General features: G+C 36.0%; 5 protein-coding genes across 6 annotated transcripts; 2 read left to right on the forward strand and 3 right to left on the reverse strand.

Annotated features, from left to right (window-relative positions):
• Positions 1-1,672: 1,672 nt before the first annotated feature.
• On the reverse strand, positions 1,673-6,470 carry MDAR6 (monodehydroascorbate reductase 6). 2 transcript variants are annotated; one of them, XM_012998824.2, is made up of 17 exons: positions 6,125-6,470; positions 5,824-6,010; positions 5,631-5,730; positions 5,416-5,493; positions 4,902-4,973; positions 4,699-4,817; positions 4,529-4,613; positions 4,310-4,399; positions 4,014-4,115; positions 3,795-3,884; positions 3,616-3,696; positions 2,940-3,011; positions 2,756-2,850; positions 2,562-2,650; positions 2,411-2,473; positions 2,264-2,304; positions 1,673-2,039 (listed from the first exon to the last, which is right to left on the reverse strand). In XM_012998824.2, the coding sequence occupies exons 1-17, from the start codon at positions 6,132-6,134 to the stop codon at positions 1,908-1,910; spliced, it is 1,506 nt and encodes a 501-aa protein (XP_012854278.2). In that variant the 5' UTR covers positions 6,135-6,470; the 3' UTR covers positions 1,673-1,907. The 2 variants fall into 2 exon arrangements, with proteins under 2 accessions (XP_012854278.2, XP_012854279.2); XM_012998825.2 differs by lacking the exon at positions 6,125-6,470 and having other exon boundaries at positions 5,824-6,111.
• A 439-nt stretch (positions 6,471-6,909) lies between these two features.
• LOC105973684 (actin-related protein 2/3 complex subunit 5A) lies at positions 6,910-8,469 on the reverse strand. Its single transcript, XM_012998716.2, has 4 exons — positions 8,316-8,469; positions 8,166-8,238; positions 7,927-8,027; positions 6,910-7,125 (listed from the first exon to the last, which is right to left on the reverse strand). The coding sequence occupies exons 1-4, from the start codon at positions 8,402-8,404 to the stop codon at positions 6,990-6,992; spliced, it is 399 nt and encodes a 132-aa protein (XP_012854170.1). The 5' UTR covers positions 8,405-8,469; the 3' UTR covers positions 6,910-6,989.
• A 1,377-nt stretch (positions 8,470-9,846) lies between these two features.
• On the forward strand, positions 9,847-11,718 carry LOC105973738 (uncharacterized). The gene has a single exon (XM_012998778.2). The coding sequence runs from the start codon at positions 9,889-9,891 to the stop codon at positions 11,524-11,526; it is 1,638 nt and encodes a 545-aa protein (XP_012854232.2). The 5' UTR covers positions 9,847-9,888; the 3' UTR covers positions 11,527-11,718.
• A 756-nt stretch (positions 11,719-12,474) lies between these two features.
• LOC105973740 (ubiquitin-conjugating enzyme E2 5-like) lies at positions 12,475-15,188 on the forward strand. Its single transcript, XM_012998780.2, has 6 exons — positions 12,475-12,767; positions 12,874-12,953; positions 13,298-13,412; positions 13,497-13,549; positions 13,647-13,775; positions 14,640-15,188. The coding sequence occupies exons 1-6, from the start codon at positions 12,733-12,735 to the stop codon at positions 14,984-14,986; spliced, it is 759 nt and encodes a 252-aa protein (XP_012854234.1). The 5' UTR covers positions 12,475-12,732; the 3' UTR covers positions 14,987-15,188.
• Positions 15,189-15,341: 153 nt separating this feature from the next.
• LOC105973647 (protein ROH1A) lies at positions 15,342-16,836 on the reverse strand. The gene has a single exon (XM_012998680.2). It carries the CDS (start codon positions 16,707-16,709, stop codon positions 15,417-15,419), a length of 1,293 nt encoding a protein of 430 aa, XP_012854134.1. The 5' UTR covers positions 16,710-16,836; the 3' UTR covers positions 15,342-15,416.
• Between the last annotated feature and the right edge of the window lie 4,189 nt (positions 16,837-21,025).

A 21,025-nucleotide genomic window follows, 5' to 3' on the forward strand; every position in this document is an offset into this window, starting at 1 on the left:
TTCAATATATATATTTTCAATGAATTAATTAATACAAGCGCTAATATTTCTCGTAATTGCGGGTCAACCTGAAAAATTGTCGGACCAACCAAACATCAAACGTAAGAAAATTGTTAAAAATTGTGAGTTCCTATTGTAAACACTTCCTATAGTATTATTGTTGTAGCATTTCAAAATCTTTTTTTTTTTCTTCTTCTTTTTATCTTTCCAAATCAATAATTACACTATTTATTATAAATATTGACTTAAACAAAACTTTGTTAGTGAAGTTGGGTGTGTGACTTAAACACGTCAACGTTCAATTATGTTAGGAAGATTAGAATAGACCCCTACTTGCAAGAGTTTTGATTTGTTTTGTTGAATACGTCTAATGAGGTAGATCATATATAATCCCATATTAAAAAATGTATATATTTCACTAATAATACGACAAATGTTTTCTAATAACTAATGGTACATACCGTTGTGTTTGTGGCTATTTACACTGTTGTTAGAGAGAGACATAGAGTAACACATTTTTCTCAAATTTGTAACGCTTTTCTGACTTCAATATCCGTCGTCTGTGAGTAGATTGAATAATTCTGAGTGAAACACTGCATTCGTCGAGTGATTGAGAGTGTTCTCAGCTGATATGTTGACCGTGCATGTGTTGGTGAGTCAATTCAGTGATGAATAGGGTAAATATAGGATTTCTGATTTTGGACGAATGCTTTGTGCCTGAAACCTCTTCGTAGATTTTTTGGGTTTCGGGTTTTCGGGTAATAACTATTAACCATAATTAATTTCTTAAAAGTTGCTTTGCACCCCACAACACAATCTTAAATTGGACACGTAAAATGACGTGTATATGGATTACATCTACATATATACATCATTTAAGACAAGAAGATTGTGCATTTGGATGATGTTACTTTTTGGATTTGCATTATTGTTCTTTCTCCATTACTCGAATAAAACCATGGCCTGAAATTCCACCTCACTTAAAAAGTAAATAAAAAAATGAAAAATAAAAAAGGGTTTTTTTTCTTTTTATATATTAATATATAAATGTGGTTTAAGATTGGAAGTAAGAAATGACACGATATGGACAAGATGTCATTTTTGCAGGTAGAGGTGGACAAATGGTTCATCATCAATATATGTAAGGGCAAATTACGATAATCCCTTTAAGTAATGTTAAATTATGAAATAGAATCTCTCATGTTTGGATAATTACAAATTATTTCCTCAATTATGCTTTATTTTACATGTTCATTCTTACGCTGTCAAATTTGGCTACTGAATGAGGAGTTTTTTCATAAGTCAGTACATAGTTTAGAGGTGGTTATAATTATCCAAACATGAGAGATTTTTTAGTCATTTGCCCTAAATATATCAACAAATTCATAATAATAATAATAATAATAATAAAAAAATGTTAGATGAATTTGAAAATATATGAATTCTATTCCCCTATGTTATACGAACACATCAATAAGAAGTTGACAATCAATAGAATTACTAAATAATGTTGTCAAAGAAAATATTTTTTGGAATTTTGTGCCAATTATTGAACTTTATTTCTTCCTCAGATAAGATTTTGCTTAATTGCTGACCATGCATACAAATATATAAAAATAAATAAAAAATAAATAAATGTGAATAAAACAGAAGTCTGAAAACTAGTGAATAATTTAATGCAATGGCTTCTTTCATTTATTTCAAATGTTATACAGACAATCAATCCTTTATCATGTGAATACAATTTTTTTGCAGCATATATATAAGCTGTAGAGTTCTTCTCAGGTGTACCGTACCGATCTCAGCGTATCGTCGGGGCCCGCCGTAGTTTTCAGAGATTTAGCTAGAAAAAAGACGACAAGTTTACTGCGAGGAGCCGACTCTAAATATTATTTCAGACTGAGAAACTAAACAGCAGCTTCAACTTTTAAGGATGATTGCACAATCTCAAGTGCTTCCTCAACCGAAGTTGCTTTCTCGAGTTTCGCTTTGTCAACAAAAGGCTGGCTCCTTGCGATTTTAGGAAGAAGTTGAAACTCCTGTAATAACACGACGAATAATCAGAAGGAAAAAAAAACCGTAATTAAATTGGATCGGTTCTATTTATTTAGTTAGTAATATGTTTGGTTAATTGTATGAGATCTAGTATTTTGTCCATAAATAGGACTTAATAACAATAGCCAAACGAGGCGTACGAGACTAATATAAGACGAACATATAACCAATTTATTTTTTTAATTAGTGAAATGCCTGTAAATCGTACCTCAGGGCTTCCACTTTCGAGAAGAACTCCTTTCAGTTTTCCTGCAATAAGCCCACATTTCGGTTTGTTTGATTTACAAAGCACAAATGGATTCAACAGAATATTCCTTTTCATAAACCCAGAGAGAGAGAGAGAGAGAGCAATTACCAGAGTCTATCCAAAAAGTTGCAACTTTTGGATCGAAATTCCCGATTTCAACAGTCTCACCAACTGTTTATTTTAAGACGCAAATTAAATCGTTAGTATCGTAATTAAAAGTTAGCATACCATTTAAAAAGTGGTAAATATTATTAACTACCGTTGTCCCCAAAGAATTGCCACCATACTTTCCTTGGGCTGCCTTCGTATTCAAATACTCGAGAGTAGAAATACGGGAGATAGTCATACCTAAGTCAAAGACGAAAAAATAAAGGTCATAGAAAAAAAGACGAAATCTTTGAAATTGATTTTTTTTTAATACAAGATCTAATGAAAAAAAAATATCCAACTTACGTGTCGGTGTGTGCAGTTAATAGTGATTTAACACAATGCTGTGCTGACCGACGAGCATGGTCAACGTGCTCAACTCGTGTAGTTCGATCATAAATCTGTGACAATTATTTATTAAAAAGAAAAAAAAATCATTAGATTTTATCGAAATGTCTGTTGATCTTAAATTTGTATTAAAAAACACTACCTTCAAAGGAAAAGCTGCAACATCTCCAATAGCGAAAATTCCCGGTATACTTGTTCTAAACAGGCCATCAACCTGAAATTTTACTACAGGGTTAAAAATTGTACTTCTCTTTCTTGGAAAAACAACATGTCGTTAGGGGTTAAAATTGTAAATGCAAGTGTAAATGTTTGTTAAATTTGCACGACTTATTTTCTAAGGCACTTCATATAATTTCTCCATCCAAAAAACCATAACGGAATTCGGATTCCAAGGCCGAAATTTAACAGAGCGTAACAATACTAATAATCTAGCTTAGTACTCTACTTTGTGCAGAAATCTACAATCAGAAATAATAATTATTATAATAAGGGCAAATTACGACCAACCCCCTAAGGTAAGGTCAAATTACGAAAAAACCTCTCATGTTTGGGTAATTACAACCACCCCTCAACTATGTATTGTCTTACACGTCCACCCTTAGGGTGTCAAATTTACCTACTGAAGGAGGGGGGTTTTCGTAAGAAAATACATAGTTGAGGGGTAGTTGTAATTACCCAAACAAGAAGGGTTTTTTCTTAATTTGAGCCTGCCCCAGGGGTGGCCGTAATTTACCCTTATAATCAACATATTTGAAAAATATATATATAGTTTAAAAGATGATTGCAATACTAATAGTCCATATATAATGTATAATTACCTGTATTCCACCGACAGTGTTGTTTAAACCAACACTTTCGAACGGACCAACAGCTGGTTTAGCTCCAATACCAACAACTACCTGCACATCAAAACCATCATAACATTAAGATCAATATTTATGTGAATTACCAAAAAAAGAAATTAAAAAAAAATAACGAGCGAGATTTTTTATTTTACCGTGTCTGCTTCGATGATGGAACCATTCGCAAGTTTAACACCAACTACATGACCATCAGAACCAGCTTCTAAATTACTTATGGAAGCACCCTGACATCACAAAATAAAATATTGTTTTTTTTTTTAAAGAAATAAAATTAGATTCCGTTTAGGAGTGTTCGTATTTTTCTCTGTTTGCCTTGTCGTTTGGGAGGTGCAAAGAGAAAGCAGAGTACTAACCTTGACAAATTTGACGCCAAAATCTTGGTATAGTTGTTCGTATTTTTGTGCTAGAGAAGGAGTAAACAATCTCGTCATCAAATGTTCTTCTGGGAAAATAATCTACATAATTAAAAAAAAAAATTGATTGATTACGTCAAAATTTGTATATTAATTTCTCCCGGTCCCAACTTGGTGACAACATGCTAAATTATTAATTCGATAATTTAATATTACGCTAAATTAATAGAACTTTCATAGTCACAACTCATAACTGTATTAGTTTATAGAGGTTTAAGTGTATGTATATAACTTACAGTGGTGTCGACTTTCCAAGCAACAGCTGCTGCTGCAACTTCCATGCCAATATAGCCACCACCAACAACCACAACTTTCTTTGCCTTCTCCTAAAAACCGCAAATTTCACACTTAGTCACGAATTAACTAAATTTTAATAATTTCACAAAGAAAAATTAATAATAATAAATTTAAGAACAGAAATTGTTGAAAATGCGAGCATATTAAGTAAAAATTACCAATGATGATATCAGTGAATTGGCATCTGCAACATCGCGAACATAGTGAACACCCGATAGGTTTCCTCCGATTTTATCCGGAAATCTGAAGCCGATGAAAAATAAATATATTAATTTCATTAAATGAAAATTTAAATTAGATAACGTATACGAATACTGATGAAATATACCTAGAGGCAGTACATCCAGTAGCAATTATCAGGGATCCGAACTTGAGTAATTTTCCTGAACTTGTTTTCAACGTTTGCTTTTCGATATCAATGTCTGAAACTGGATCTTCATGCAGCATCTTCGCAAATATGGAAACAGGGTTACAAAAAGTTTGTATTTAAAAAAAACAATTAAAAAATATACATATAAGTATGTAAATTACCTCAATCCCTTTCTCCTTGTACCAATCAGGAGTCTGTCTTTCACCACCTGAGCCAACACAAGTATGGAAACCCTAAACCAACACGAACATTGTACGAAAATTTAATCAATAGATTCTTGAAATACATTTCGAAAAAATTCCGTGAAATCGCATGTGCTACAAGTTTCTCTCGTCTTTTACAGTCGTAAAATAAAACTAACTAGCAATCTTGCTGTATCACGAAGTCTATTTCCATTTTTTTTTGGATGGAAAGATTGAATTAGATGTAAGGAAATGGAGAACTGTGAGCACAGGAATCGAGATTCAATTAAAAATAAATAGCATCGAAACAAGCTCAACGAATTCGTCATCGTTTTATACAGAATCCATAACTTCAGTTCCTTAAATCCAATCGGAAACTTAAAACTCTACAACCATGATCTGAAAATGTAATAACCTATTCAATTATCCAACACACACACACACACACATCCTCGAACTTGAAATGAAATTACGATAACGACATAATGCTCACCGGTAAACGAGCAGGCTTTTTATCATGAGGAAACAAGTAACCTTTCGTCAATGCTGGACGTTCATAAGGAGCATACGCCTGCATTTGAGCACAAAAATAAAAGATTTATCTATGCATAACCAACATAATTACGGTGAATTGAATCCACGAAAACGGCGAATCGACTAAAGCGAAAACACTAAATTCACTCAAAAAAATAAAAATTAGATGGGTACCTCTTTAGAGACAATGCAAAGCTTTCCATCAGCCATGCTGTGTTCGACGAAAGTCCTAGCTGCATAACCGGCGGCATTTCCACCTCCTACAATCACAAACCTAAAACCCAACAAAACCAATTTATTTATTTTATTCATGTTATTAGTATAAATAACAATAAATAAATAAATAAAGTCCAGAGTGATTAATTACTCTCGATTTTCATTGGCGAAAGATGAAGCCGAAACAGAGAACGATCTTCTGCGGAAATTAGTGGAGGAAATCGAACAAGGCTGAGAAATTCGGTTGACCGAAGGCGTTGACTGAGGGCACCAAAGAGAAAGGCCGTGCTTCAGAGACAGGGCATTTGAAATGCTCGCCATTGTTGTTACTTTACGAACTGTAAAACCCCCTTTCACAAACCCTCAAATTGTGAGAATAAATTGAATTTGAAATTGCGAGATGTAAGAGGAGAGAGAAAGAGAAGAGAGAGAGAGAGAGAGAGAGATTGGACCTGAATACATAGGGGATCAAATGAGAGAGCGATGGGATTTATATGATATAATAATGGATGAAGGTTAGTTTATTGGGGAATTATGGCTCTTGCTGATGTTCAAGAGTCATGGGGTACTACTGTTTGTGTAGGTTGGTAGGTGGTATGGGGGTGGGGGTGGGGGTGGGGGGTGAGGGGGCGATTGCCGCAGAGAAAAGGGCGTCGGAATGGTGGAGCTGCAAGGGGGACAAAATTTCAGTTGATGATATTTTTGGACAGTGAAAAACAGGGAGAAGTTTTCTCTCTCATGATCGATATGGGCCGCCATTAATGTTTGGATCTTCCGAGATAAAAACAAATTGTCGTAGGATCCAAAAGGCGGAGTCCTATTGGCCCATTTTTGTAGAACCAAATCCACTGCAACCCGTTTTAAATTTAGTAGAATGTTCTAGATTATATAGAATATTCTCCATTTTGTACTTGTTTTACGAATATTGTATGAAATTTAGAAAACTATGTTAAATTTAACACCATTAGGGGTGAACGTTAAAGAAAAGTCATAGTTTAAGGGGTGGTTGTAATTACCCAAACATGAGGGGTTTTTCATAATTTGACATTATCTCAGGGGTTGGCCGTAATTTAGCCTAAAAAAAATCTAAATATTATTTTTGTTCTGAAATATTAAAATGTGAAAATTTTAATATATAAACCTCAAATTCAGAAAATTAGAGTTCAGATACCAACATTAATCCTGTAATTATGTAATTATACTTATACTTGGCATTTTCAAGAAGCAAACAGATATGTACATCTCAAACTTGTGGCTTTTATAATTATGTGATAACAAATTATGTAGGTGCAAAAAACTAAACGTGTGATTAATAAATTAAACGGTATTAACTTTGTCAGCCAGTGAGCGTAAAATGCAGCCCAAGCCAGCTTTCTCCGTCAGCTTTTCATGGATTCTTAAGCACTGATCACACGTCGGGCGATCTCCAGTAGATAACCCTCTATATAAGTACCTATCAACCACATTAACAATGAATTAGTAAAACAGAGAGAAACCTAATCTATTAACGCCTCGTTTGGTTGGTAAGATAAGCCATGATTAATTGAATAATTAGGGAAAATGGCTCTTCTTCGCCTATTTGAATTATACAATTGGATTCTCGTAAGATTGCAAAATCTTATTTTGGCAAATCTTATCTTGGGAACCAAACGAGGCCCTTTGAAGATTCATCATGCTACTAGTATCTATTCATGACTAGTGAAGATAAAGCAGTATCTCAACAGCTAAAAATCATCATCATACATTCGCGTTTACGATTTAAGAGAGAATCGACACTGAAAATCAAATCAAATCCCATGAGTGTGTGCGTGTAAATCTCGAGGGCGGGCTTTGAGCCCCACCCTCGGCCTAGGACAAATTTGCCCCTGAAGCTAGAAATTATAACTCCTATCGGTTCAATAACCTGCAACGCAAGGAAGCTACACAAAGTAATCTTGCGTAGATAACTTATAATCTCTCTAAAGAGAAAGGCTACTCGAGCGCATCCGATACCTGCAACTACCCTTTTCAAGCATTTCGAGTTACTCGAACATACACATATACTTTGTTCTACCTCATGCTAATCGTCTCGAACAAAAACTTTCTTAAGCTATCAATGTTATTCTCTAACCAATTCAATCAACACTATCAAACCTCGTGAACGTTCATAAACGAGGCCGTAGCGGAAACTAGGATTAAGAAAATTAACACGACAGAATTCCAATCGATATGACAAACACACACATTAAGAATGTAATGGGGGATTTTGACTTACTTCATGAGAACATCATAGTACTCGGCATCAAGAGAAGAGAACAAACTATCGACATCTTTTATCGCCATTATCGCCCTATGTACCACAATCCAGTTCGCAGACTTCATAAACAAATTGCAAAAGAAAGAAAAATCCAATTTTCAATTTAACCTAAATTAAAAGATTTTGGGGGAAAAAACCCTAAAATCCAAAACGAACTGAATCGAAGACAAACGCATATGCAATGATGCGTATTTGACCTTACAACGCTCGTCTTTGGTCTGGGGAGGGGATCCTTCGAGAGCTGTCTTCAAAGCTTCCACTGGTTTATACCTGAAATTCGAACAATCAATCGAATTCTGTAATTTAATTTTTCTGGGGTGTTTATTTTTGATGGGGAATCATCGTACTGTTTGAGTAAGCTTTCGATCTTGCCGGACTTGTGCTCGATCCTAGAAATTATGGCTTCTGCATTGTCTGCATCAACGAAATCCGCCATTCTTTTGTGACGTAAGCCTTCTTCAGTTGCTGCTGCTTCACGGAAAAAAATTGATGGGTTTTTTCGTAAATAAACCTTATCCGAGGGGGACTGTTGTAATTTACTTATTTTTAATGCATATGGATAAATTAGATAAATTTCATTTCATCCCAAGTTTTCAAGGGTAGTGTGGGCATTATGTAAAATATGTTTTATTTTTACGGTGAAATTGTGTCTGAAGGATGACATTGATCAAAATTAGAAATATATGGACTAATTTGATTTTGATTGTACACCTCAGGGACGAAAATGAATGTACCCTTATTACACTATACTTTAATACCAACTAGCTTTAAGCCATATTTTAATACTTGAAATATATTTATTTATTGGGCATAATTGTTGAATTATAAACACACCCCATTTTGACACATCTTTACCAACTGGCAAACATTACTATATTGTGTTTTTTTACTATAAAGAAGCTTATCAAAAGGACATAATTACCCTCGTAAAGAATTGCAACCTTGTTGATCAATCAATATTTTTCCAACTTCTTTTAATTTGTGTGTTATATATGATTGGTGTAAATCCAACATCTACTAATCTACAACATTTAGATAAAGATAAATTGTATTCATTTTTCAGAGTTTTAGTTACTGCAACGCAACGACACTCTTTAAATTTAGCTCCAGAATGGAAAGAAACATCAGAAAGAGCTACAAATTATCCAAATTCGAGAGGGATGGTCCATGATTATTCTAGAAGGAGATTGCAATAAGGTAATGGAAGCTGTCAAGTTGGTGGTTCTTATTTTCTTTTGTTCGGTGCGTTCATATTATAATGGTTCGTTATGACTAAGTCTTTCAGTTCTTGTATTTTTCCTGTTAAGAGATAAGACATCGTCTGTCTTGCTCACGCATTAACTTACTCTATGAGTTTTTAAGTACGGAAGGCTCACGCATAAACCCTAATTTGTCGTGTTTAGCCTAATAATATTGGTCTATTCAAGAAAACTAATTTGGCCACCAAGTATAAGATCATCATTACATCTATATAGTTATGTTTTGGGAGTTGAGTTGGTTTGGAAAAAAATATTTTAAGAAAAATTGATGTTTAGAAGTATTTTGATTTGTAGACTCTGACGAAGACAAATTTCAGTATAGCAGACTGTCATATTTTGGAACATAAATATTTAAAAAGAAGAATTTGAAATAAGAATAATACATATAAATATTTTCACCGTGACAATCAAACCATGTCTAGATATAGAGTTTTAAGAATTTCTAAATCTTAATTTTGAGATTGAAGTGATGATCTTAACAAACACATATATAAAGAAAAAGGCCAACTTGAATTGAAAAAATAAAAAATAAAAAGCAAATCGAAATAATTATTACATCTATTTAACAAACATATCATCACACACTAAATAGTAAATACACATTATCCAACCCCTCCACCAAAAGCAAAAATCAAATGATTGAAGAGGGGCAATTTCGTCAATGAAAACAAACGGTCAAATTTATAACACCTTTTTGAAATTTGCTTCACCCACTCCCCCTTCTTTTCCTCTCTCTCTCTTCTCTCTCTCTCTCTCTCACACACAGACACACTTCTTTCTTCTCTTTACCTTTGCAAATAAGTATCCTTTACTTCATCTTCACCCAATCTGCGAGTACTCAACAATGGCGGCAGCAGCAAATCTCGCCGAGAAACCCCATTTCCATTTTCCAGAAATACCCCCAAGCACACATCAAATTCCAAGTAAGTCCCACTCAAACTCCCTCTGCAAAACCCTAATCGTCCTCGTTCTCCTCCTCGCAATCCCCCTTTTTCCGTCACAAGCACCAGATTTCATCAGCCAGAGAATTTTCACTGAGTTTTGGGAAATCGCCCACCTAATTTTCGTCGGGATCGCCGTTTCTTACGGCGTGTTCGCCAGAAAAACCGCCTCCGAAAAAACCGTGAAGAATCCAACAAACGACGATTCCGATTCGTACCTGTCCGGCATTTCTCATCTATCTTCCGTTTTCGAAGACGACGGATTCGAAAATATATCCGTTGCTGCGGACGAGCGAGATTCAATTCAGAGAACCACAGACCAGATTTTATTAGGTGAGCAGAGATCTGTAGTTAAATTGGGCACAGAGATTCGATCTTCCGATCGAAACGGGGAAAACGTGAATCAAGAATGGCGTTCGCAGTACGTAAAAGGCGAGTCTTTAGTGGTTGTTTCTAACGGTAAGTATTTTCTTGGTGGGAGCTCTGATTTCAAGCCGTTGAATTTGCCCGTTAGGAGCTTGAGAAACGAGAATCCTCGACCGAGGAATATACCGGAATCTAGTCGCGAAAACGGGGTTAAGGGCGATGGTGGTGGCGCTGCGGCTAAAGTTATAAAGATCAGAGGTGTGGTCCCCACGAATTTGCAGAAGAAGCTCGACGAAGCTGGTGCCGCGGGCCCCTCGTTTATCCCGTGGCGGTCGAGATCTTTGAGTATGGAGAAAAACGGAGAAGAAACGAGCGAACCCTTCTCGCGTTGTGGGACCCACTCTATTGGGGAATTTGATTTCGAGCATCTCGAGTTTACGGAGAACGATTCCAAGGACTATGAATTGGGAAAAGGGAAACGGGCTATTGAATCTTCGGGCTCGGATATCAAATCATCCGCCGTTGATAATAAATCTTTATCGAGAGCTAAGTCGGTTAGAACAATCAAACCGAGTAGTAGACACATTAGTATGAACCGAAAGGAGCAATTTGGGAGGAGGGTTTGTCGTAAATCCGGAGCAGATTCTTCGGCGAAAAGGGAAAGCCGAGAGGAAAACGAAATCCCTCAATTCGAAAATAAAAAACGAGAGCTCGATGGTGTTTTTTTCCCTATGCCAAAGCCGAAACCGACTATATCCGAGTTTGACGATGAAGGGGAAAAACATCAAGAAGAATTCGAAAGCGAAATAGAGCGCAATTCATTTTCCGACAAGGGTTCGAATGAAGATGATGCTGGTGTAGGTAAAATCGACGATGACGTGGAATTCGAAGGGAGCGAAGTGGATCGAAAAGCCGGCGAGTTTATAGCAAAGTTCAGAGAGCAAATTAGGCAGCAGAAGAGTTCATCACCAGCACAAGGAGGGAGGGTATAATAGAGCAACATGTAATAAATTAGATTAAAAGTAATTATTTTGATATTATCATCCTTGTTTTTATTTATTTATATATTTATTATATTTAATAATTCATTAATGCAGATTGAAGATTGAAGAACATGCTTTTGTGCAAATGAATGTGAATTAGCTAGCCCAGGTCAATTGTTTGTTTGAGTTTATTGCCTTTAATACCCCTGTGTTTATATTAAATTGCTAAAGACCCCCTAGAGGATGGGTTTTTAGGGTATTTCGTTTATATTTATAGCATGGGGTGCTTTTTAAATAATTAAAGTAAACATAGGGGTGCTAAACACAATAAAACATATGCGTGACAACTAAGGAAAAAAAGGCCCAAAATAAAGATTAAAGTTATTTTGATCTCAATGTCTGGATTTAATTAATATGTATATAAGCAAGGTCTATGAGATGTTATACGCGCTGAAGTAGATCGAGTCATTTTGCATTATATATTTATGTAAATAATTATTCACTCAGTACGTATACACATTTGTGTGTGTCTTTATGTGTAGATTAATGGCGTAGAATTATCCAATATATTTTACTGGGTGTAATAACTACAGAACCGAATAAACAAGATCACATTCGATTTTATTTGGAGGACAAGTCGAACACTTGAATATATAAAATAGAAGCCAAAATATGTTATAGTGAATGAAATAATAATTGATAAAATATCAACTAATAATAATACATTCTTTTATTATTTCTTAATAATTATATATATAGGTCAATTATTTAAGACCCGTTATCCGATTCAAAATTGACCCATTTTGAAAATATACACACATTACCCGGACCCATTTAGACGAACCCGGCCCAACTGGAAAACCGAAAGAAGTCCCTTCTAAAAACAAATTACCGGTATTTGTTTCTGAACAACTTTGTGGAAATTACAATTTTACCCAAACAGTTCAGCTTAATTCCGTTTTGCCTACTGAAGCGTGAACAGCCATTGCATAACTGCTTCCCCTCTCTCTCTTCACTCTCTCTCTCTCTCTCTCTCTCTCACACACACACACTATGGCGCTAAAGTATAAATACAAACAACTGTTTGTATTTTCTGCACAATCGCACATTCACACATTTCACCACACTCTGAAATCCAGAGAATCGAGAGAAAAAAAGTAAAGAAGGCGTGCGTACGAGTCGAGATCGAAGGAAGAAGAAAGCAAAGGAAAAACCATGGATAACCGCAAGGAAAAGGATTTGAAGGAACTGTAAGTTACTTTTGAGAATTTTGATTTTAATTTTAGCAACAATCATGTATTTTGATGCTCCTTTCGTTGTAATTCATTGATTTGTGTTTTTTTTTTTTTTTGATAGGATGGAGAATGGTTTTGAGGTGGATTTGTCTATTTGTAGAAATAACTTGTTCGTCGTGAAGCTCCACGGACCCAAAGACAGTAATACTTTTTAGTGTTTTTTTTTTCCGGATTTTCTTTTTTCGATTTGTTGTCCTGAGTGTTGCATACCAAGTGTTTGATAATATAACAGCTGTTGATATTTGGATTGTTTGTATTCGATTCATTTGTTGAATCCTAAAATTGTTGGTATTATGATTGGGCAGATTAAAATTCTGCTGTTAAACGTGTTCGATATCAGGCTGATAGGTTATTGCGAGATTTGATTTTTCCGGATTTCTGAGTTTGCTTGTTTGAATTGATTCATTTCGCAGATCTTTATCTCTCATTTGAAGTTATTATTAGATTGCAAATTTTGGTTTAGATCTTTATCTTCAATTTGATAGGTCCTTATGAAGGAGGAGTTTGGAGGGTAAGGGTGTCGCTGCCAGATGAGTATCCAAATAAGCCTCCTTCGATCACCTTTGCCAGCAGGATTTACCATACGAATATCCATGAGGCGTGAGGATCTTATTTTCTCATCTCCAGATTTTTTTTTTGTTTTGTTGTTGTTTTTGAAGTTGCATGATTTTGTATTCGTTTCAGGTCTGGCCTTATCTGTTTAAATGTTATCAGCGAAGATTGGTCTCCCACATATAGTAAGTTTAATAGTCTTATTAGCATTCTTGGAGATCATTTTCCGAGCCCCTGAATAGACTGTCTCATTTCTCGAGTTCTTGTTTATTTTCTTTTCAGAACTTTTAAATGTGTTCCAATACTATCTTCCACAACTTCTATTGAGCCCAAATCCTGAAGACCCTATGAATAAAATTGCTGCAGCTAAGTTGGAAGACAACCGCGAGGCATACAATCAGTTTGTTAGAGGTAGAATTTCTTTGACTTAGATCTCTTACTTAGTTTGGTTTTTTAGTTCATCGATATGGCATTAAACTTCCAAAATGCTGATTTTCTGTGTTTGATTACCAAATTAGAAATGAAATTGTTCATTCGTCTAGTTACACGATAATAGCTCATTGTGAAGCAATTTTTGAATTTATAGAAACTGCAGTGTAGAAGGGTCTTTTTGGTTTTCTAAAATGTGTATGAAAATGTTTGTGAATTTTTCAATTTTTAAAAAATTGATTGTAATCTATTGAAGGTGAGATAGCTGTTAGTCCTTAACCTGGATTCAAAGACTTGATTAAATTCACAATGACTATGCCTTCATTTATATACGGCATTAGTCTGTAGTTATTTGTGATGAAATGGCGAATCATTTTTTTTTCCGCTTTTCTTATATCCGTGGATTAGTCACAGAATTTCGGAACCATATTTATATTGCTCAATATTTATAAGAAGAAAAAAAAGAAAAGCACTTCTCACAAAGCATTGAACACATAATCTGTCTTTATAAGCACTTCGAAGGAGTTGTGTTTGTGCTGCAAGTTTCAGAGGCACTTTTATTAGAAGGGAAATGAACGGAATTCTGGTTTTGAAGTATAAAAGCTTGTTATGACTGTGGTCAAATCTTTTATGCTCTATCTCGGGTGTGAATCCATCTATTTACCTATTGGCTAGCCCTTTGTTATATTCCTAATATGTTTACTTGAATTTTATATTTCGAACATAGAATATTTTGACTTGTTGCTAACAAACATGTAAGGACGTGGTGTAGTTTCAATATGTCTTATAATTTATTTATTATTATTATTTTTTGGAAGAGTCTAACGAGACATGATTGTGTTTCAGACCATTGCCAGAAACATGCGATGCCTGCTGAGGAGAATATATCTAGTAGTGCAGGCAAAGCTGGAAATACCGATGATGAGGAGGGCAAAGCTGGAAATACCGTTGATGAGGAGAGCAAAGCTGGAAATACCAATGATGAGGAGGACAAAGCTGAAAATACCGATGATGAGGAGGGCAAAGCTGGAAATACCGATGATGAGGGCAAAGCTGGAAATACGAATGATGAGGAGGGCAAAGCTGGAAAAACCGATGATGAGGAGGGCAAAGCTGAAAATACTGAAGACGAGGAGGAAAAATCTGGAAATACTGATGAGGAGGGCAAAGCTGGAAATACCGGTGATCAGTAAAACGGACTAGTCGAAAAAGGTTATCTGATAATGGTTGTTGATGTGAATAATAAACTGTGAATCCTATCATTCATCTCTTTGCAGTTCAAAAAAAAAACCAAAAGCAGAGAATTGTGTATCATTTTTAGCAGAATTAGACCTATTTCTGCATATATCGCCACTTATGCGAATTTTGATAAGAGTTTTATTTTTTTTGCGTTAATTGCTCATTGGGTTTACCTTAATTGTCTGAAACTATTTCTGTTAGCATAATATTCTATGATGATCGAAAGTCGAATGCAAATAAATAGTCTGTTTTCGTAATTTGAAGGAATGAAGGAATTTCTTCTTCTCGAAATTAAATTAACAAAAAAAGTGAACTCGTAAATTCCAATAATTAATAAAATAAAATAAATAAATGTACACAAAATGGAAAATGGTGAGTGATGGATCAATAAGGAAGTGGTGCAGAGTGTTTACAGACTTGAATATGATCAAGAACATCAAGAACCTCTGCTCTACTCTTCACTATCCTATGAAACACTTCCCTAACTTGCTGATTTAGGGGCCCCAGCCCCTCCTCCATCCTCCGGCATATCTCCCCCATCTCCGCCACCTTCACCGCCATCCCTGCCGCCTTCTCCTCTTCCATCGGGAACTCAAATCCGTCGGCAAATTCGAGTAGCGAATTGGCCACCTTCTCCATCTCTTTCAGCTCCTCCAACAATCCAGCTGTACCTTTCTTCTCCTTCTTCTTCCACTCTTCTCCTATTTTCTCCTGCAGCCCTATCAATGGCTGGGCCCACCCTAGATTCCTCGGAATATTCTGGAAATGCGTCGGCAGCCCGTTTCTCTCCTGACATGGGATTGCCGCCACGAGTGCCCACGTTATGAATACGATTAGTGTGTTCATTATGTAGACCGGCTGCGCCAGCCCGGTCGACTCGGCGCCACGTGGCGCAACCAGATTGGCTGACATTGTTTGGATCTGCTTCGCCGCCGACCAGGATTTCGACACGGACCATGAAAGTGACCGGAGGTTTTTACCGGTGGGGCGTTCTTTATTATTGGTGGTGGTGGCGGCGGCGGCGCCACGGCGGCTGAAGGAACGGGTTCTGTCCGCCCATTTGGTGGCGTGAGCGTTATTGGTGGTGGTGGTGGTGGCGTTGTTCTCCTTGTTGTCATCGGAGACCATGAGGGTTAGCAAGGTGGTGAGGGCCTTCTTTGCTCGCCGGACCTGCCCCTCTCCGACGGGATTCTGACTTAGGGATGTGACGGCGATCTGGGCGAGTTTGTGCCAGTGCTGGACGATATCGACGCCGTGGGTGACGGCGTTGCAGACGTCGAGGGCCTTGACGGAGCGTTCGAGGAGGTCCGGTACGAGGCGGTCGAGCGGCGGCCGTGAAAACTGGGCCGGGTCGCGGCCGGAGACGAGGACGGCCTTGAATTCCGCCTCGCAGCAGAGGAAGGCGTCGAGGAGGTTGCGCAGCCAGGAGATAGAGAGTATCTGCGGCGGCGGCGGCGGATGAGTGTGGTGCGTCTCGTGTGAGTCTGTGGTGGTGGTGGTGGTGGTGGTGGTGGTGGAAGGTGATAGAAGAAGGGAGAAGCGATCGGAGACGTGTCTCTGGAAGAGGTCAAGGTCAACGACTTCCTGGTCGTGGATGTGATCGACGGCGGCGAACTGGCTCCGGCGGATGCTTATGCGGTTCAGGAACGAGCCTTGATTGTGATCAGTCGCCGGCATTGTTGTTTTGATTTTTACAGATTGTTTTTTTGTTTTTATTTTTTTATTTTTTTGGTGTAGAGGAAAATGAAGAATAAGACGGTTTGGCAGTTAATTTAATATGAGCAGTAGTGGGTGATCGTTAACCTTTGTCGGGAACATGACCGTTTTTTCTATTACTTAATTAGTTTATTTTCGTCTGTGTTTCCTATTTTGCCCCTTGTATACATATTATTTGCAGTTTCGACCATTTGGTAAAATTATCTCAAAGAAAATATGATATTAGGCCATCTCCATCGGTTGTTTTAAAGTTGGTTGTCCATATCTTGAATTTGGCACAAATACATTGTTATGCACCATCACTTTTAATTGTATACTCCAATAACATTGTTTACTATTTAAAAAACAACTATATTTTATTATCTTTTCATATTTTAATTTTGAATTTTCCGTAATTTTGGAAATTAAAAGGGATGGGTTGTGATTGTTTTATTATTTTTTATTTTTGCCCAATTGGTTAAAGTTTAACTCTGGTTTTCCAAATTTGAGAAACTAAATTTACAATTTGTTAAAATTTGCATTTATCCATTAGGTTATTCTTAATTATCTACATTGGGTGAATTTAAATCTTAGGTTTAATTAGATAACTACCACTAGCACACATACATACGAGTGTGGCGTAATTATGTGTAGATCTACAGTTTAAATCCACTCAGTGCAAATAACTAGGTGTAACATCTAATTTCCCGATACTTACATATTGTGTTTTAGTTATCTTTGATAATTATCATGATATAAGCTTCAAAACAAAAGATAATTACCATGATATCCCTCTAAATTTGCTATAATAAAAATCTAACAAAAAGATAAAACTACCCATAACTCAAAAAATTAAAAAGTAAATAAATTTTTTTTTTTGTGTGTGTGTGTGAAATTCGAATATTTGATTTTGATTTGGGGATAATTAGCAAGACCCCCCTCATCTAGGTAAATGAGTTAAGAAAACCCCCCCTCCCAAAAATAATTAGAGAAAACCCCCTTACCTAATATCCTACCCAAATATTATTTAATAATCCCCAAACCACCCTTATTATCCCTAACCCATTGCCGTTCTCTCTTTTTTTTTCTCGTCTTCTGCTTCTCTTCTGCCGTCTTCTTTGTTTTTTTTTTCTTTCTCCGACAAATCTTCTCATCACCGTCGCCGCCGTCGCCGCCAACCTGCCGGCCGGATCGTGATGGAGCTCTACGCCGACGTCGTTCCGAAGACCGCCGAGATTTTCCGCGCACTCTGCACCGGAGAGAAAGGAGTCGGCAGATCGATCTGGCAAGCCACTCCACTACAAGGGCTCATGCTTCCACCACGTGATCCCCAACTTCATGTGCCAGGGAGGCGACTTCACCGCCAGAAACGGCACCGGAGGCGAGTCGATCTATGGAGCCAAGTTCGCCGACGAGAACTTCGTAAAAAACAGGTAGAATATAGATGTGGGATGGTGATGCTGTGGTGTGGCGACGACGTGGTGACGATGAAGAACAGATCTAGGGTTGTTTGGTGGATTTTGGAGGAAGACGGCGCAGAAAAAAAAATTCGCGCAGGCAGGGCCCTTAATCGACTACGTGGTTTAATCGACTATGTTCAATAGTCGATTAAGGCTTAATCGACTATGTTCAGTAGTCGATTAAGGTTAACCGACTCTAGTTGTTCAAATTTTTTTTTTTGATTTTTTGTTTATTGATTCCAATGTATAAATCAATTACAATGTTTGTATTTTTTTAAAATATAATTGATTTTGCATTTTTTTTTTAATTGTGATTTGTTATTTTTAATAGCTAAAATTTTAATCGACTATGTATTAATAAACCTGATAGAGAAAAAAAAATTAAAAAAACCAAAAAAAAAAATTAAAAACAAAATTAGAAACAAAAAAAAAATTAAAAAATTAAAGATTTTCCTTAATCGACTATGAAGCATAGTCGATTTAAGACTAATCGACTATGCTTCATAGTCGATTAAAAAAACGGAAAAAAATAAAAAAATCGCGGATGAGGTGGCGGGCGGCGGGGGTAAAGCTGGAAAACATAATGATTGGAAATGGGTGTGGACTTTTCTCAAATGGACTAAAATATTTTGGGTCTCCCTCAATTAAAAAAAGTAGTGAGGAGTTTTCTCAAATACCCCTTTGATTTGATTTATTTTTTGGAAAGTAATATGTAATGATTATTGATGAGCCATTTGTTGTTTGCACATGCATGAAGTAGGCTTTTGGTAAATAATCTTACAATTTGACGGAAAAGGACAAAATGAAAAAATACAAATTGCAGAAGCGCGTTGCAAAAGGCAAAAACTGAGGGGCAAAAACGCGTTTTTGTTCCCCACACATGTTAGTGTGTGTGGTCACGTTACATTATCAAATTTTAATTTTCTCCGCAGATTATATATATAAAAATGCCAAAACACAATTCTTCAATTATTTGATTTATTACCACTTTTAAATGAGGCATGTCTGGATCATAATTTGGTGCCACGTTGTGGTTGCCACAATATTTTATGTTTACATAAAAAATATTTGTCCCGTAATGGATGACCTAGCGATCGGAGTAAGTTAACTTATTTCAGTTGATCCATGTTCGAATTATCTTATCAATAGTCGATAGGTCGAGTTTATCACACATTGTTAGCCTAGTGTAATGGATTGGCCTAATGGTCGGAGCAAGTCAGCCTGTTTCAATTGGCTCAAGTTCGAATCCCGTTAGCAACAGTCATTAGATCGAACTTATCACACATAGTTAGCCTAACGAGACTTACGTAACGCCTCTCATATCGTCTGCGGACTGAAGTTGGTCAACGCGTTGAATAAACTTACAAGACTAAGTGGTTCAACACAATTCCACACGATGTGCAAGTCATAAGATCCAATAAAAAATAATTTGAAAAAATGATACTATAGATTGTAGTAATGCAACATTTTTTACCTTCCAATTTTTATTTATATTTTAATAGAGAATTAATCAACACTCCCACTATACTTGGTTCGACAATCCCATCTAGAAAAAAGTTCAAAAGATTTGATTCTCAAAAGGTTAATTAGTGGATACACATAATATTTGTTATAAAAACATTTTTTTTATTACAAAGTATTATGTTAAATGTTTTTTTTTTTTTGTTGATGTAATAAAAACTGAAAAATGATGGAGGTTTGGAACTTTTAGATAATATGAGCGATTACCGGCCGCCCTTCACACGTAATTATGGTGATCGGCCGCAGTCTATGCTATATATGGCGTAACATATTAGGTGGTTTTGAACCGTAAATCTATATAAATAACTATTCATTTAGCGCACATATACACATGAGAGTGTGTGTGTTATTATGTACATATTAATGGTTTCAGATCACTTGGTGTATTTCATCGGGTGTAGCATCTACAAAATCGTCGAAAACTTATATTATTTCGAGTGCCACCCGAAATTCCAGGTTATAATTTTCCTCTTTTTTTTTTTTTTTTGTATTAATTTAGCAATCACATTGAATTGAATTGTTAAACATATGGATGAAAATAGACTTACATCGGATCAATATTAGCACTTGCGAAAAAATTCAAACCAAATAGATCGGATTGAAATTAACACTTTCGAAAACATAATCAATTAAGTTTCGGATATTTCCAGTTAAATTTTCAAAAAATATTCCAATTGCGGGTTTTTTTTGTAATTTCTGAAATTTTCGATTATCCGAAATTGAAGTTCGAGCTTAGTTTTGTGAAAAATAAAATGATAAACGAATCTAATGGGCCTTGGCCCAATAGTTGTGAATACTAAATTTTGAAACAATTGGAAGCCCAATTCCGTGTGTTCTTACCTGTCTGGGCCCAATTAAACTAATCAAGCTTAATTAAAAGTTACAAGTTCATATTAACCTAATTACAAGGATAAGTAGCCCTTAATCTTTGAAACTAGAAGTAATTGACCAGAATTTTATTAATCGTTCTTACAAAAAATCTCCAAGTTTTTTTGGACTAAAAAAGATTGACTCTAGTGTTAGATTGTTTTTGCCGCGATCAAATTCTGGTGTCGTAATGATTATTTATGACGCATTTGGCTCGTTCAATTACCTCTATCAGATTAGTTTGGATTAGTTACCTCTACTGACTAATTAGTTATTTAGTTAGTAAGAAGATTGATTTATTGGGTTTGATCTTGTATTAAGGCCTCGTTTGCTTGGTGTTATTAAGTTCTATTAACCAAATAGTATAGGCTAATAAGATGTCTGGTTGATAAGATTCATATTTAGTCAAGTCCGCAATTAAATGTTACTATGTGATTAAATTAGTAGCAC

This window comes from Erythranthe guttata, chromosome 1, assembly GCF_056151865.1.
Source record: "Erythranthe guttata isolate IM_541 chromosome 1, IM_541, whole genome shotgun sequence".
Lineage (NCBI taxonomy): Eukaryota > Viridiplantae > Streptophyta > Magnoliopsida > Lamiales > Phrymaceae > Erythranthe > Erythranthe guttata.

Excerpts from the sequence above, each read along its gene's own strand:
- MDAR6 (XM_012998824.2), bottom strand. Across the intron at positions 4,818-4,901 it reads ACAAGGAGAAAGGGATTGAG|ATGCTGCATGAAGATCCAGT; the intron begins GTAATTTACATA and ends ATATTTGCGAAG. Across the intron at positions 3,697-3,794 it reads CCATCATCGAAGCAGACACG|GTAGTTGTTGGTATTGGAGC; the intron begins GTAAAATAAAAA and ends TTTGATGTGCAG.
- LOC105973684 (XM_012998716.2), bottom strand. The coding sequence starts at position 8,404 with ATGGCGGATTTCGTTGATGCAGACAATGCAGAAGCCATAATTTCTAGG. Across the intron at positions 8,239-8,315 it reads ATCGAAAGCTTACTCAAACA|GTATAAACCAGTGGAAGCTT; the intron begins GTACGATGATTC and ends TTCGAATTTCAG. Across the intron at positions 7,126-7,926 it reads TACTATGATGTTCTCATGAA|GTACTTATATAGAGGGTTAT; the intron begins GTAAGTCAAAAT and ends TGTGGTTGATAG.
- LOC105973738 (XM_012998778.2), top strand. The coding sequence starts at position 9,889 with ATGAAAACAAACGGTCAAATTTATAACACCTTTTTGAAATTTGCTTCA.
- LOC105973740 (XM_012998780.2), top strand. The coding sequence starts at position 12,733 with ATGGATAACCGCAAGGAAAAGGATTTGAAGGAACT. Across the intron at positions 12,768-12,873 it reads GAAAAGGATTTGAAGGAACT|GATGGAGAATGGTTTTGAGG; the intron begins GTAAGTTACTTT and ends TTTTTTTGATAG. Across the intron at positions 12,954-13,297 it reads GCTCCACGGACCCAAAGACA|GTCCTTATGAAGGAGGAGTT; the intron begins GTAATACTTTTT and ends TCAATTTGATAG.
- LOC105973647 (XM_012998680.2), bottom strand. The coding sequence starts at position 16,709 with ATGCCGGCGACTGATCACAATCAAGGCTCGTTCCTGAACCGCATAAGC.